This window comes from Podarcis erhardii (genome assembly GCF_964252035.2).
Source record: "Podarcis erhardii genome assembly, chromosome: 9".
NCBI lineage: Eukaryota > Metazoa > Chordata > Lepidosauria > Squamata > Lacertidae > Podarcis > Podarcis erhardii.
In genome coordinates, this window is record NC_138512.1 from 66,659,231 (window position 1) to 66,675,375 (window position 16,145).

Here is a 16,145-nt window from a genome sequence, read left to right on the forward strand (position 1 = left end):
GTTGATAAGTTCTCACCTTCCTTCGTATTAGAACTCTGTAATGAAGTTTTGTTTTTGTTGTTTGTTTGTTTTAAAAGTTGCAATGTTTTTAGAGCAGGCTATAAATTGAAGGAAAATAAGTAAAGCAGTTAAAAAGAAAGAAGGAAACTTAGTCATGGTGTTGGCTAACAGCGCCATCTGTTTCAGCAAGCAAGGCTTTGGCCACCTGTAAGCAGGTTGTGCTTCATTTAACATGCACATTTTGAATTGCAGGCTTTGGAATGCGATTTTGTGAGTTCTCACCTGCACGAGTGGATAGACTTGATATTTGGCTACAAACAGCAAGGGCCTCCTGCGGTAGAAGCTGTAAATGTTTTTCATCATCTCTTCTATGAGGGCCAAGTGGACATATACAACATAAACGATCCATTAAAAGAAACGGCTACTATTGGATTCATTAACAACTTTGGACAGATACCAAAACAGGTAATGAATGATATTTGAGTATGGTGCATCTGTGGTTCAAGACAAAGTTGGTATATTCCATTCTATTTGCTTTGTCCTTTCGGAGATTTAATTCCTTCTGTTCAAGACTTGGAGACCCTTGGCCCTTTGGGGGAGGATAATAATAATAATAATAATAATAATAATAATAATAATAATTTATTATTTGTACCCCGCCCATGTGGCTGGGTTTCTCCAGCCACTCTGGGCGGCTTCCATAGAAACCAAAAATACACTAAAATATCACAGATTTAAAACTTCCCTGAACAGGGCTGCCTTAAGATGTCTTCTGAATGTCAGGTAGTTATTTATCGCTTTGACATCTGAAGGGAGGGCATTCCACAGGGCGGGTGCCACTACCGAGAAGGCCCTCTGCCTGGTTCCCTGTAGCTTTGCTTCTCGCAATGAGGGAACCGCCAGAAGGCCCTCGGCGCTGGACCTCAGCGTCCGGGCAGAACAATGGGGGTGGAGATGCTCCTTCAGGTATACTGGGCCGAGGCCGTTTAGGGCTTTAAAGGCCAACACCAGCACTTTGAATTGTGCTCGGAAACGTACTGGGAGCCAATGAGGATGGAGCAATCAGGAGTTTGAATCTCATTTCCATGGGCTTTATTCTTGCTTTAAAAGGCATGTCACTGTTGCTTTGATTTCATAGTAAAAGTAAAAGCTGGTCATGCAAATGTGACTTATTTGAATGACAATCCTTGGTATCAGTTTGGGACAGGGTGTGGGCCTTCAGCTCATGCCATCTTTGTAATATTGCATATTAATGTCACCACACGACAGCATGACCCAAATGGAGATGAACTGGATGGTCTTAGTGTGACTCCAAGAATAAACAAATATGTCCATCCTCAGTATGTTGGTATGATCTTGTTTCACAGAGAAGCAAGTTTACAGGTTTAGACACATAGCAGTGAATATACTCATGTTTGAACGGGATCTGGGTAGACCTTAAGCAAAGGAGGAAGGGGGGCGTATAGCTCATCAGGAAGATCTTCTGTGCAAGGCCCATTTAAACGAATGCAAAATATGCAAAATCTTGATTTTAGTCATGCTTGCCCAATGGATCGTGCCCTTGATGCTTTCCAGAAGTAAAATGTAATTTCCAGACATAAAATATAAATATATGGAGTTCCAAGGCCTTGCACAGATCTTGACAAAGAACAAACAGCCACACAGCCAAAACATAAAGTAACTGACATTTTCTCCAAAATTAAAATTACTTGCTTATGGTTTCGTTTATGGGATCCCACATAGCTGTCAGCATTGAAGCTGGCGGTAAAAATGAAAATCCTAAAAACCTGAAACATAAAAATACTAAGACAGAACTGGATTAAAATTAACTTCTTCTGTCCCTTCAATACCTGCATATTAAAAATAAAGAGAAAACTTTTTACTACCTTCCCAGAAGCTAAAATAGAGCTGACCTGTCCCTTCATCACGGAGAACGTTCCACTGCTAAAACGTCCCTCTCTAACAATGAAATTATGTGAACAGTTAGATTTTAAAGGAGTGTTTTAAAATGTTATTAAATGTTTAAGATGAAGCCTGCCAAATCTTAATAATTCTCTGTTTATGATTGCAGCTTATCTGCTAAGGTTGACAGTATTTAAACTAGCATCCTGTTTTGATAAACACCAGCATTCCATCTGCCCCTCTGACGGTCCCTTTAAAAGCACCCCGTGGTTGCTTAACATGGCTTTGAGTGCATATCAGGCGTGGCGAATACTGGTATTTCACTGATTCATCGTCACATGGTGGGCCGAGGCAACTGAAAACAGCTTGTGTGTTTCCTGTGACTGTGAAATCCATCTCTGTTAGGGAATTTATTTGCAACAAGTCTCATGGATGGTGCTGACATGTTTTGAGAGGTGTTGCTGCAAATTATTTGCAGGCCTGCTGCTAAGCCTGTAATGTTTTCTGTCTTGCTGCAGTTGTTTAAGAAACCTCACCCTCCAAAGCGAGTGAGAAGCCGAATTAATGGAGAAATAAGTGGGGTTTCTATCCCACCAGGTATTGCCAGTGGCAAGATTTTTTTTCATCATTTAGACAACCTGAGGCCTTCTCTTGCACCAGTAAAAGGTAAATGCTGCAATCAGTTTACTTTTGATTTTTTTTTTTTGAACTACGCTCATAGTTCCAGACATTTTTATTAAAACATATACTATTGTTTACCCCAGAAGAAAAAGACTTCCAAGGCCGTCTATATCAATTAAAATGTTTTTTTTAAAAATCTATTGAAAATGTGAAGCATCCTTCATTGCATCTACCATATTTTTCGCTTTATAAGACGCACCATACCTCAAGACGCACCTAGTTTTTGGAGGAGGAAAACAAGAAAAAAATATTCTGAATCTTAGAAGTCAGTGAAAGCAGTGAAAGTCAGGGATGCGCAGTGAAAGCAGCGATCCCTCTTGCTGTTCTGGCTTCTGGGATAGCTGCGCAGCCTGCATTCGCTCCATAAGACGCGCACACACATTCCCCCTTACTTTTTAGGAGGGAAAAAGTGAGTCTTACAGAGCAAAAAATACGGTATGTTATGGCATGAGCAGAACAGAATATGCCAAAAATTCAGTGCACTAGAAACAACAGAACATGTCATGGCAGGTAAAGAAACGAGTGAAAACAAACCAAGCAATATATATATGAACCCAGTCTTTAAACTAGAGAGCGTTTAAAACAAGCTGATATTAAAATAAAGAAAACAAAACGAAGGCCAATGTGCCTCAAAGATTTCACTTGATGTGGGATCAGGATTGTCAATGGCATCTGTGCATTAGACACCTTGTTTGAACAGGGCTTGTGCTCATAGAGTGAAATGTGTAAGCAAAACCCACAAATCCTGATCTCTCGGAGTTGTGAAGAGTGTATAGTCGGTGCAGATCCGGATTACATGTTGGACTCTGTTTGCATAGAGACCTATATGACTGTGGTGTCCAGTGCCTGCAGCTTGGGTGGCAAAGGCCACGCTAATCCCCCACACCCCACAATAGCCTCTGTGTTGGGATGGGGATGGCTCTAAGGGAACATCGCCTAGAAACTGGTTTTAATCATCTTGCCCTCTCTGGAGACGGTAGGTGTGTGCACTAGCGACATTCAGAGAGTTGTCCAGGCTGCAACCCCAAGTTAATTTCCATGCTTCCTGACTTCACTGGAAATTATGAGAGCACAAAAGAGCCTTCTGGACTGGGAGCCAGCCTTACATTGTGCCTCCACTACAGATCTTCCCTTAGGCTTTGTGCTGTTTGGATTTGCCTTGCTTCTAGCACACTGAACCATGAACAAGATTCATGTCGCTAGACTGCTAGAGGACTGAACAGAAGTCTTCTTACAATGGAATGGTTGTGTTTGAATTTATACAAAGTTATTTTGATACTTGCCAGCCACTTTCCCCACTGCTCTGCTGAAACGTAAGACTGATTTGAGCATTAACGAATTCCTGGAGCATTCTCAGTAGCTCTATGCCCTTGAAAGTCTCTTATCCAGTTTCTTACACTTCTGTGTCATGGGAGTTGATAAAAATTTAACATCACTGGTCACTGTTTAAATTCTTTCAGAGCTTTCAGTAGTGTAAGCAGGTTTCTCAGAAAGATAACAAAGTTATCGTGAAATATCCTCACTTTCTACTGTGATTGGGTATAGCTTTCACCTAATCTTGGAACAGTGAATATTTTTATGAGCTCTTGTTTGTGAGTGCTGCTATCTTTTCTTTCTCGCTTTTCTTTCTCCCTTTGAGCAGAGCTCAAGGAGCGTGTAGGACAGATCGTGTACACGGACAAAGGAATTTTAGCAGTGGAGCAGAATAAAGTGCTAATTCCGCCAGCCTGGAATAAAACCTTTGCTTGGGGTTATGCAGATCTCAGCTGCAGGCTGGGAACCTATGAGTCAGACAAGGTTTGTCTCTCAGATTTTTGTGGCTCTTTAACTTGCATACTTGATGATGGAAAACAATGACTGAACAAGCTGCCTCAGGCAGGTGTCTTAACTGTACCCTTTTAGAAACCTACTGAACACATTTTTGTTCAGACAAGCCTATCCAGGTACTTAGAAAGTTGATGCAGGTTTTAGTCTGTTGTCAGTTAATATTTTTTTGAAATCATTGCTGTTAATTTTTATTGATAATTTTATTGTTTTATCTTTTTTAAAAAACTGCTTTGTTGGTTTTAACACTCAAGTGGTGCATTTTGTGAAAGCTTGTAACATAAATAAATAAATCTGGTATCTAAGCAGGCCGTGGGGCAAGTTAACACTTGGCAGAAAGTTGTTTCTAGTGAACACTTCTTATGAAATCTGCCTGTTAAATGTACATATGTTTTAATTAACAAGTATCATTTGCATGAGCACCATCCTTTGGTGCAGGATGAGCTATGGTAATGACTGTAAGATTGGCCAAAATACAGAGTGAATTATGTTCCGGGGGTAGATGATTCCAGGCTTTCTTCTCCTATTAATTGTATCCTTTCCACACTTCCCTTGCTTTGCCCCTCTCCATGAAACCAAGGAGCCGGCTCCAGAACGCAGCTTCCGAACCCAGCTCTTTGGTTGTGGATGGGAGTACTAGAAATACATTGCCTCTCCCATGCAACTGCCTTTGGAAGTGTGAGCTGCTTTTCTCCCTGGATGCAAGGTTGGGTGGAAGGAAATGTATCTTCCCCAACCAACCAACACAGGAAACTGGCCATGGTTTGTAAATTGATGGGTGCGCTGTTTTACTTTTCTACCTTCCTAGGCCGTGATCGTTTATGAATGCTTATCGGAATGGGGACAGGTTCTCAGTGCCATCTGTCCAAACCCCAAGCTGGTCATCACTGGAGGAACCAGCACAGTTGTTTGTGTATGGGAGATGGGCACCTCCAAGGAAAAAGCCAGGACGCTCACTCTTAAGCAGGTAAATCTGGATTTCTATGTCAGAAAACTGGGCCCCCAAGCATATTTCATTGCTACTGATTAAATCTGGCAAGTTGGGAGTGAACTAAGCCAGAAGGTTTCGCCCTCCTCAACTGTTGGCACATGGATAGATCACCAAAAGTTGTTGATGTTGTTTTCTGGGGAAAGGAAGAAATTCAGTGTGGATTCTGTCAGAGCTCTGAACAAAATCTGCTCATTACCCTGCACAACCATAGCCTTACGTCCATGTGACTGCATGGACAATTTACTAAAACCATTGAAATACAGTACACCCCTGCTCTATGTCCTGCCACTGTCTTTTGTCCCCATAGGGGTCTGCCTATATAAGCAAAGGGTGAGCAAAAGGCACGGAAGGGGCTGAGAATTTGTTCTTGTTGTCAGCTAATTCTCCCTTGGTCTTCTCGCTGGCCCAAATAGGACTAATTTAGCCAGCTAGCCCTAGTGATCATCTAATGTTTATTGGATTGATTTCCCCCCTAAATTGATGAATTCTGAATTTATTGTTATTCACGTTTTATACTGTATTTTATGCTGGTTTTTGTTGCATCAATTAAGTGTTTTAAATTTGTTGTTAGCCACCCTGACCCTGGTTTTCTGAACCAGGAAGGGCGGGGTATAAATTATTATTATTACTATTATTATTATTATTATTATTATTATTTGCTTAGGCACAGTTCACCAGTGCTATCGCAGTCTCCATTCATTTCAATGAGGCTCACCTGGGAAATGGCTACAAACCCCACTTAAGTGGTTTGAGGTTATTCAGCAAGAAACCACACTATTCAGTTTCCGTAGCATTGTGTTTCTTAGATTTTAATTCATCTTCTGCAACCTAGTAATAGTGTCATACTCCCACATTGTCCCTCTCTCCGAAGGAAAACTATTCCAATATCTGCATTTGCAGCACTTTGCAGCAAATGCTTTATGTGTTTTCTTTTGTCTTCCTCTGCTTTTAGGCGCTGCTTGGCCACACCGAAGCAGTCACGTGTTTGACAGCCTCTCTGGCCTATCACATCATTGTGAGCGGGTCTCGGGACCGCACCTGCATCATCTGGGATTTGAACAAGCTCTCCTTTTTAACACAGCTTCGTGGCCACCGGGCCCCCGTGTCAGCACTCTGCATCAATGAACTGACGGTACAGATCAGAACATCGACTGCTTCTCTTAGAAGAATCACAAATGTAGAAAATCACTCTTGAGCTGGTTGCGCCCATTTCTGCTCCAGATTGCACATGTCCCCTAGTTAGTGACGATTTCCAAGTTATTACCGTATTTTTCGCCCTATAGGACGCACCAGCCCATAGGATGCACCTAGATTTGGGGGGGGGGCGGGAATAAGGGGAAAAAATCACACACCCCCAGGCGCGGGGCTGGGGCGGGGGAAGCCTGAGCTTCCCCCGACCCCAGCCCCAGAACAGGCAGCTCTCCACAAGCTGTGGGAGCCCAGCACGAAGTCGCGCCGGGTTCCCACAGCTTGTGGAGAGCTGCGGGAAGCTTCTCCCCGCCACCAGCCTTGAAACAATGTCGGGGGACAGCGGGAAGATGCACTGTGCCTCCCTGCTGTCCCCCGAGCTTGCGGGGCTGGCGGTGGGGCTCTCCTGAAGCCTGGAGAGCGAGAGGGGACGGTACGCACTGACCCCTCTCGCTCTCCAGGCTTCAGCGAAACCCTGCATTCGCCCCATAGGACGCACACACATTTCCCCTTCATTTTTGGAGGGGAAAAAGTGCGTCCTATAGGGTGAAAAATATGGTAAATGAAAACATCATGGAGCCCCTTTTGGGGTTTCAACTGTGTGATTTATTGCTGACAGAAAGAAATACAGTGGCACCTCGGGTTAAGTACTTAATTCGTTCCGGAGGTCCGTTCTTAACCTGAAACTGTTCTTAACCTGAAGCACCACTTTAGCTAATGGGGCCTCCCACTGCTGCTGCGCCGCCGGAGCATGATTTCTGTTCTCATCCTGAAGCAAAGTTCTTAACCCAAGGTACTATTTCTGGGTTAGCGGAGTCTGTAACCTGAAGCATATGTAGCCCGAAGTACCACTGTAATTGAAAGCATGTCATCATGTAGGCTTGTTATGGTCTTTCCCGAATGATGGCAGTTGGGTTGAAAGGAGCCGTGGTCTTGGCCCCACCCACATGATACCAGTTGCTATTGCGGGGACATTGTTTGTGTGCCACAGCAGTAGCATATTACGGGGCCTTCAATTTGTCTTTAACTAGATTGCAGCCTCTTATCTATGTAGATCAGTTCCTGATGGGGTCAGTTTCAAGTCATCGGTTCTTGGAGTTTCCAGCCAGACCACACCTTTGTTCTTCATATTAAATCGAGATGCGTTTGTCCTCCGGGATGGCAAAGAATGGCAGCGTTGAGATCTAAGTGTGCCTAAAACATTTATCCTTTTTTCCAGGGAGACATTGTGTCCTGCGCTGGCACTTACATCCACGTGTGGAGCATTAATGGGAACCCCATAGTGAGCGTGAACACTTTCACCGGGCGCAGCCAGCAAATCCTGTGCTGCTGCATGTCAGAAATGAACGAATGGGATACCCAGAACGTGATTGTGACGGGGCATTCGGATGGAGTGGTCCGAGTAAGTACCAGCAGTTGTGTAGAAATAAAACGGGGGGTCGGCAGCATGCCTCGTGGTGCAGAGGAAGTTGATAGAGAAGGGTTTTTGTTCATAATATGAGAACCTGGCTCATCTGGTGAACCTGAATGGTGAGAGTTTCGGAGGAAAGGGAGTGAGGCAGCATTGAAACTCATGAATCTGAAGTCTGAAGGGGATTTAGACAGATTCCCGGACAATAAGGCCATCAGTGGTTACTAGGTGTGATAGCCATATACTCCACATCTAAAATTGCTAATTGGAAGAGGGCTTTGTGGGCTTCCCATAGACATCTATTGTGGGAAACAGGATGACAGGACTTATATAGGATTTCCAGCTTCATTCCTAATTACAGCTCCTTTCTATTCAGAATTCCTCAATGGCATATTCATTTACTCATATATTAAAGCAGTTGAATAGCCCATCTGCTAGTTTTGGGCATACAGTTAGAAACCTAGTTCAATTGTAATTTAAATGTGCCTTGATTTTTGTGTCTCCTTGAGTGCTTTCAATGTTACTTTGCTCCACGTCTTGTTATTGTATCAGGTTGAAAGCCAGGTTATATGGCAATGGATGTATGCATTCAGACTCACACTTTCATCTCTCCTTCTCCTAGTTCTGGCGAATGGAGTTTCTGCAGGTCCCGGAAACTCCAGCTCCTGAACCTGTGGAGGCGCCCGAGATGCAGGAAGAGTGTCCGGAAACCCAAATAGGTGCTGTTTCTTTTGGCTTTGTGTTCAGCTTTGAATTGTTCAAGGTGTAGCTCAGGAGTGGGAAACCTTTGCTTCTCCAGTTATAGTTGGGGCTATACTTTTATTTATTTATTTCATACATTTATATACCATTTGATTGCTTTAAAATAAATAAATCTCAAAACGGCTAATGAAAAGAGGAAAACAATAAAATTATTAGTTTTTAATAACTTATTTTTAACTCCCGTCATCCCTGATCATTTTCTTTGCTGGACTGGCATCTGACAATATCGGGGAGCACCACTTCGGCCGCCCCCTGGCATGGATGGCATACCGTATTTTTTGCTCCATAAGACGCACCCGACCATAAGATGCACCTGACCATAAGATGCACCTAGTTTTTAGAGGGGAAATGCAAGAAAACAAATATTCTTTAAAGGGAGTGCTGAGCAGAGGCTGTATGCATCCCAGGCTCTGCTCAGCGCTCCCTTTCAAGAGCCGCAAGGAGCGTGTGTGCGGCGCTTGCAGGCTTTTCCCAAAGGAGGGGCTCTGTCCCTTCCCTCACCTCCCGCAAAAGCCAGGGATAGCCGCACGAAGCCTCCGTAGGGCAGTGGGATGAAGGCTCCCAGTGCCCTGTGGAGGCTTTGCGCAACTAAGCCAGAAGCTAGAACAGCAAGAGGGAGCGTGGCGCAGCGCTCCCTCTCGCTGTTCTGGCTTCTGGGATAGCCCACAAAGCCTGCATTTGCTCCATAAGATGCACACACATTTCCCCTTACTTTTTAGGAGCGAAAAGGTGTGTCTTATAGAGTGAAAAATACGGTAATAATGTCCCTAATAGGCTTTGTATGAATCTGGGCCTAGGTTTTATGTCAGAGTTACGGAGGAGCAGGTCTAGTGAGGGAAAGCGAATCATGGCTGGGTTTGTTTGTTTTTTAACGCATTGCATGTAACAGGCGAGGAAGCCCCGGATGAGGACAGCAGCGATTCGGAAGCAGAAGACCCGGGCCCTGGCCAGGAACCAAAGTTGCAGGAAAGCCGGAGCCAGCCGGGCAGCGCCAGCCACAGGCCTCGCTCGTCCTCAGCCCGAGCAGCAGCTGCATGGTCAGCAGACAGCAGCTCCGACGACTCGAGGCGCTGGTCCGACCAGCTCAGCTTGGATGAGAAGGATGGCTTCATCTTCGTGAACTACTCCGAGGGGCAAGCGAAAGTCCACCCCCAGGTTCAAGCTAACCACCCACACCCTAATCCAGGGGAACTGCGACACTACAGCAAGCTCAAGCCAGGTAGGGAAATGCCTCTTGGCGATATGCCAAACTGGAAGTGTGTTGCCTGGGCAGGTTTCCGGGTGCCCAGATCAATCCTGTTACTCTTTGGGGCAAGTGGACCCAGTTCCTGAGCAGGCACCATGCAGATGTGTTTCCCACCCTCCACATCTGCTTACATTGTTACCCGTTTTCCTTTCTTAGGCTACAGATGGGAGCGGCAGCTAGTGTTCCGGAGCAAACTAACTATGCACACAGCCTTTGATCGCAAGGACAACGCACATCCTGCAGACATCACGGCACTGGGCATCTCCAAGTAAGTGACCTGCTTTCTGTGTGTCCTCAGTATATCAGCTGAAGGCACAGTAGTGGTTTCGGCTTTAGATCGCTAGAATAAAACAAGCAAGTTTGGAACTGAAAATTGCTTTGAAATGGTTAGACCAGGCACCTCCAAACTCGGCCCTCCAGCTGTTTGGGAACTACAATTCCCATCATCCCTGACCACTGGTCCTGTTAGCTAGGAATGATGGGAGTTGTAGTCCCAAAACAACTGGAGGGCTGAGTGTGGGGATGCCTGGGTTAGACAGATAGGAGATGCAACTATAAGCCATGAAAGCTAGGTAAAACTACATTGGTACCTCGGGTTAAGAACTTAATTCGTTCTGGAGGTCTGTTCTTAACCTGAAACTGTTCTTAACCTGAAGCACCACTTTAGCTAATGGGGCCTCCCGCTGCCGCTGCGCGATTTCTGTTCTCATCCTGAAGCAAAGTTCTTAACCCGAGGTAATATTTCTGGGTTAGCGGAGTCTGTAACCTGAAGCGTCTGTAACCTGAGGTACCACTGTACTGTGCTCAGAGTTAGCCTATGTCAGAGTATCAGGTGCCGGGAACACAATGAGGCCTTTAATGAAATGCTTTGGGCATTCTTCTTCTTCTTTACAATTTTTGTATTTTTTGGTTACCATTCTGACACTCCCCCCGCCTCTTTTTTCTCATTTGTGTTTGGTGCTCCCCATCTTTTTTCAAAGTTGGGAGAAAGTAAGTCTGACCTGGTAGACCTTACTTTGATTCAGCAAGGCTGTTGCATTCAAAGGGGGGTGGGGATGTGGTGCAAAGCTGCTACCTTTGGCCTAATATTCTCTGGCTTTAAAAATGTGTTTCTCTCTAGCCTTGAGGCTACTTCCTAATGCTTAAATCAAGTGCTAATTTGTCTTTGGGTATCTGTTTCTCTTTTCAGGGATCACAGCAGGATTCTCGTAGGCGACAGCAGAGGCAGAGTGTTCAGCTGGTCAGTGAGTGACCAGCCCGGCCGCTCTGCAGCTGACCACTGGGTGAAAGATGAGGGAGGAGACTGTTGTTCCAGCTGCTCAGTCCGTTTCTCTCTCACTGAAAGGCGTCACCATTGCAGAAACTGCGGGCAGCTCTTCTGTCAGAAGTAAGAAAGATGGTCTCTCCTGTAAATTCTTTACAGACTGGTTCTCGCAAAGAAGTGCTAGCATCTGAAGAGCTGCTGCTTTTTTTATTTTATATTCTTTATTGAAAAATTAAAAGTACAGAATTACAAGTGCACAGAATAAGATAAGACACAAAAAAAGAAGGACCAATAAATAGTACTCATGTAGAAAACAAAACAGAAAAAAGATATTGTGTACATTACAAAAAATGAAAAAAAAACTTGTTTTTGTAGTTAATCAGACCTTAATCTAGTTTTAAAAATGAATTCCAAATATCATTAAACTTGCCCCTGGCAAGTCTCTACGTTTGTACACAACTTGTCTGAAGAACTGCTTCTTGATAACAATAGGCACCCTATTTATTTCACTAGCAAATCTGATACTCCCTCTCCCCACCAAAAATAAATAAATTCTCTTATTCTAGATAAGTTGGTGCTATATTATTTTGAGAAAGGTAGGATAGAGCCCATTAATTGGCCTAGAGGGAAAATTAAACCCACAATAGCATAAGTGGAATAGCCTATTTCCAGAAGCTCCTGTAAACATTAGTGCTGGTTCTCAGAACAGCTGATCCTTTATAAGCCCATTGCTGGCCACTTTAACACTAGTTACCCCGGAAATTCCATTTCTGTTTCAGTAGTGCTGTCACTATACCATGACCCCTTGGATTCCGTTGATCGATTGCTGGTTCTTCCCTTGTTCAAGATGACCGGGTGCCCCAAAAACACCCCTGCCCCTAGAGCAAGGTTCTTCTAACAGCAGAACCATGTGATTCTGAGCAAAAATGAAGGAGGAAAACAGTCTACCTCCCACAATTCTTTGCTCCTGCCTGAGTCTCTTGCAAGAGAAATAGCCCAGTCCGAAGACTTCATCATCCACCATAATAAACTGTGGGTGCAGAGAGAGGAATAGCAGCTCACATTTTTGCATGCCTTTCTCTCCCCCCCCCCCCCGCCCCTCGCCAGGTGCAGCCGCTTCCAGTCGGAAATCAAGCGTTTGAAAATCTCCTCCCCGGTGCGGGTTTGCCAGAACTGTTACTACAACCTTCAGCACGAGCGAGGCCCTGAGGAGGGATCCTGGAATTAACAAGGCAGAGGCAAGCCACACAAAACGCCAGGCTGAGCACTGCAGGGCCCACAGGAACTCGGTAAATTTAATTCATTGCAGGAAGGAACATGCAGCACATCTAGAAAGGATTGCAACGCTAGCCCTGAACACTTCGTCTTTGTACTGCGCAGCAAAGCACTTGCGAGAAAAAGGGATCATTCATTTTCCATGTACATTTTCAGAGAAGGGGCTGAAAGCGTTCATGCAGCCGGCGAGTGTCAGGCGGAGAGACGAGCAGTTGCCGCAACTGCAGCGAGGACCCACAAGACCCAGCCTTCCCTGCTAACGTGGCTGGGAAGGAAAACCCATCATTAACCACCCCTTGTTCTGTCTTTGGTTTGTAGAGCTAGTCACCTTATTTGTGTTGCGGGAAGGAGAAGGCTTTTTAGAAGATAGTTGTAAATCTGCCTTCTTCGCAAGCAAACTGTGGATATTGTAAATAGATATAATGGCCTTTTTATTGAAATATGAACTTAACTGCCTGTTACATGGGACATCAGACCAACCACTATACCTTGTGTCTCATTTTTAGCTCATCCATCTACTTAAATATGAATGTGTGTGGTTTTTTTTTTTTAAAGCATTGAGGCATTATCTGTATTTTATTTTCAAAACCCGGGCTGCATGTTTGTTCTTTGGTTACTCGCAATATCTTAACTTTAAACCAGGTCATTCAGAGAGTTTTGAAAGGCGGGGCGAACCACCCTCAACTTGTCTGCGGCAATAGGACTCGGAATCTTTCATTCTCAACTGTAAGATAAGGACCCTCTGTTTGTTTCATTTTTTAAAAAATACAGAAGCTATTGAGCGCCTATCTTCATATTTAAAATGGTCTCTTTTTATACAATGTGGACCTTGGCTTGTGCTTATTCTTTGCAGTTTCTGGATCAGCTGGTTCCTACAGCAGTAAAGGCCAGACCTTACTTTGGACAGTAGTAAATGCCTTGCATGAAACCCAGAATTGCCCTATCCCAGAGAACAAAATAACAGACTTGGGACCCTTGCTGTTATAACTGGATGCTAATACCAATATATTGAAGGGGATTCTCTTGCACAGGGCCTATTGAAGTGAATGGGAGTTGCACAAGAACAATTGCCCACCTTTTATTCCCCTTAACTGGGCTTTTCTGCTGGGGTTGTCTTTAACTCATTATTATTATTTTTTAGGCTGCCTTTATCATTCATTGGCGTACCATCAACTTGGGGGATGTTACTCAAACTTTCATTGAAGAAGGGCATTTCATACATTAGCGGTTTAAGATCTTATGTTTCTCACTTCTTTCTTGGGTCACTTTTTCTCCAGTCCATCTTGTCTGTAGAGATGGGGGAATACACAGATCAGGCGCAATCCATGGACATCATTTTTTGAACATGGCCTTGGAAAGTGGTGGTTTGTTTTTATTTTATTGTGCTGTTTGTTTTCGTTTCACTGTAATGTATACCATGTTGTAAACGGGTGGGGAGATGAATTGGCCTTGTTCAGTTTCCGAGATCACCGCTGCTGTTTCGCAGCAGATGAGTTGACAGTCACGGTAGCAACAGAACCAAAACCCTGGCACACTACCAAGTGAAAAGGAACAGGGCACAACACTAAGGCAAAAACGCAGACATCCTCAGATCTGTACCACTTCAGTTGGGAAAGACGAAGCATTTACAATGGTCTGAGTACCTTGCAGCGTTACACAAGATTAAGTGGGACACACACACTCACACTCCACACTGCTTATATTGATTAAGTACTTTCTTTTGACAGTAAATCGAGCTCACTGACCATTTTTGTCCACTTAAACATCCCTGGTGATAGAGATGTATGCACTGATTGGAAGATCAACTGTCTGTTTTGATGATGGTGTTTTTAATGGTTATGAACTGCAAGAATTAGATCAGTTTGTGGATTTGTGTTCAAGTCCCCAAGGAAATCATTCCACACACGCATGCATGCAAATTTATTAATATTACTTCACCCACTCTGTGGTTTTGGATGGCAAATGGCACTGATCCAGCAGCCTCGCCTACTTTGCCCTGCAAGGAAAGTCAGTTTCCACACTTAGTTGCTTTTTACTTTGTTGTTACAGCCTAACAACATGATCTCCAAGTCACTTAAGTCCCAGCATACATTCTGACCTGTTGAACTAAATAGCCTTAAGTATGGGTAAACATAAGTGGTTTATAAATCTTGACCTGATAAAACTAGTTTTCAAATTACAGATATTTAAATATTTTTAAAAAATGTGTTTGAATTCTCTGAAAGCACCTTCACAACACCAAATTTTTGTTTCTCTTATTAAGGAAAGACTGAACATTAGAAGAACAGCTTAACTTGAAGTCTCTCTAGCTTGAGAATTTGGGATTGTTACTTTAAAAAAAAAACCACCCTAAATTATTGAAAATAAAATTCTAAGCACTGGATAGCACAGTTACAACTATTGCTGGGTTGTTAGAAGACAGCAGGATGTGTAGAGATGTTTACTCCTTCTTTTTTAGCATGTTTAACTACATAGACATGTTGTACCAGTGTTATTCTACACTTTTTACATTTGCCACTCCTCAAGATGGAAGGTGATTTTTTTTTTCTTCTGTGTGGTTGATTGCGTCAAACTTTCGTAGTAATAGGTGTATTTAAGGTTCTGTGGGCTGAACTTCTCAGCTACCTACTTTGGGATGAGTTTTTTTCCAGAACTCATTTGTGTAGCCAGATGATGGATAGAAGAGGTTTGTGTATTCTGTTTGTGTGAAAAGGGAAAATTGGGGCTCAGCTGCACCACGAAACAGGCACTGCATAACCTCCATTCATTCTGGTGGCCCCTGACATGGAAGTCCTACACAAGCTCCACTGGAGTGAATGGCTGGATTCTTGGCCCAGTTGAGCCCTGAGAGTCCCCCGGCAGCTGCTCCTCTAATGACCTAAACAATGTCTAGCATAGTTCCATAGACTTATCAGAGCATTCTGGACTGAACAGCTCTGTTTCCCCAAATTTGTGGTTTTGCATTTAATTTCGTTGAGCAGAGCAGCACCTCTAGCTTATTGCACTGTCCCATAGCTCCCATCTCTCCTCCTGCCTCGTTCTTTGATGTGATCCTCATTTTAATGCATTCATGTGCTCTACCTTTGTTTGTACTGTGCGATTGTAGTGTTCACACATAGGAAGTGGAGAGTGGCTAACTCCACCCCCTTCATCCATCAGTCCAGTAGCAAAAACACCTTAGAGACATTATTTTGCACTTTCTTGTGTATAAAAATCAGTAGAACCTTTTTTTTTTTTTTGTATCATTTAAGACTCCTTTTTGTTTTGGTAAGTGAACTGTGTATAAAAAATATTTATGCAGTTAAAACTGTTTTTAGAAAATATTTTTAATTTCAGCAAGTTTGGTTACTTGTTGCATGACTTAACACAACTGACTTTTTGTGTCAGTACAATGTATATTTTTTGTCCTGTTATTAATTTGTAAACTCTAGGTAAATGGCCATTTATTTGTACAGCAACCGGAGTAATTTGAAGATAACTGGCTACGACTGGAGGGGTGGAATTTTGTACTATATTGCGGACTCCAATTTCTGGGTTTTTTTGGTGGATATGTAAAAGGCCAGAAGAATTACTATCTAGTGTGCAATCTGTGATATTTGAA

The 16,145-nt window shown here is 43.5% G+C and overlaps 1 protein-coding gene across 5 annotated transcripts in view; it reads left to right on the top strand.

Annotated features, from left to right (window-relative positions):
* WDFY3 (WD repeat and FYVE domain containing 3) overlaps window positions 1-13,090 on the top strand; it is a 139,504-nt gene extending 126,414 nt beyond the window's left edge. For all 5 annotated transcript variants that reach the window (XM_081876576.1, XM_081876573.1, XM_081876575.1 and 2 more), the window contains 11 exons: window positions 253-465; window positions 2,421-2,568; window positions 4,226-4,380; window positions 5,216-5,374; window positions 6,351-6,530; window positions 7,806-7,988; window positions 8,620-8,716; window positions 9,649-9,978; window positions 10,162-10,273; window positions 11,195-11,392; window positions 12,377-13,090. In XM_081876576.1, coding sequence (XP_081732702.1) covers window positions 253-465; window positions 2,421-2,568; window positions 4,226-4,380; window positions 5,216-5,374; window positions 6,351-6,530; window positions 7,806-7,988; window positions 8,620-8,716; window positions 9,649-9,978; window positions 10,162-10,273; window positions 11,195-11,392; window positions 12,377-12,497 — 1,896 coding nt within the window. In that variant the 3' untranslated portion in view covers window positions 12,498-13,090. The remainder of the gene's footprint in view (window positions 1-252; window positions 466-2,420; window positions 2,569-4,225; window positions 4,381-5,215; window positions 5,375-6,350; window positions 6,531-7,805; window positions 7,989-8,619; window positions 8,717-9,648; window positions 9,979-10,161; window positions 10,274-11,194; window positions 11,393-12,376) is intronic.
* The last annotated feature ends 3,055 nt before the right edge of the window (window positions 13,091-16,145 follow it).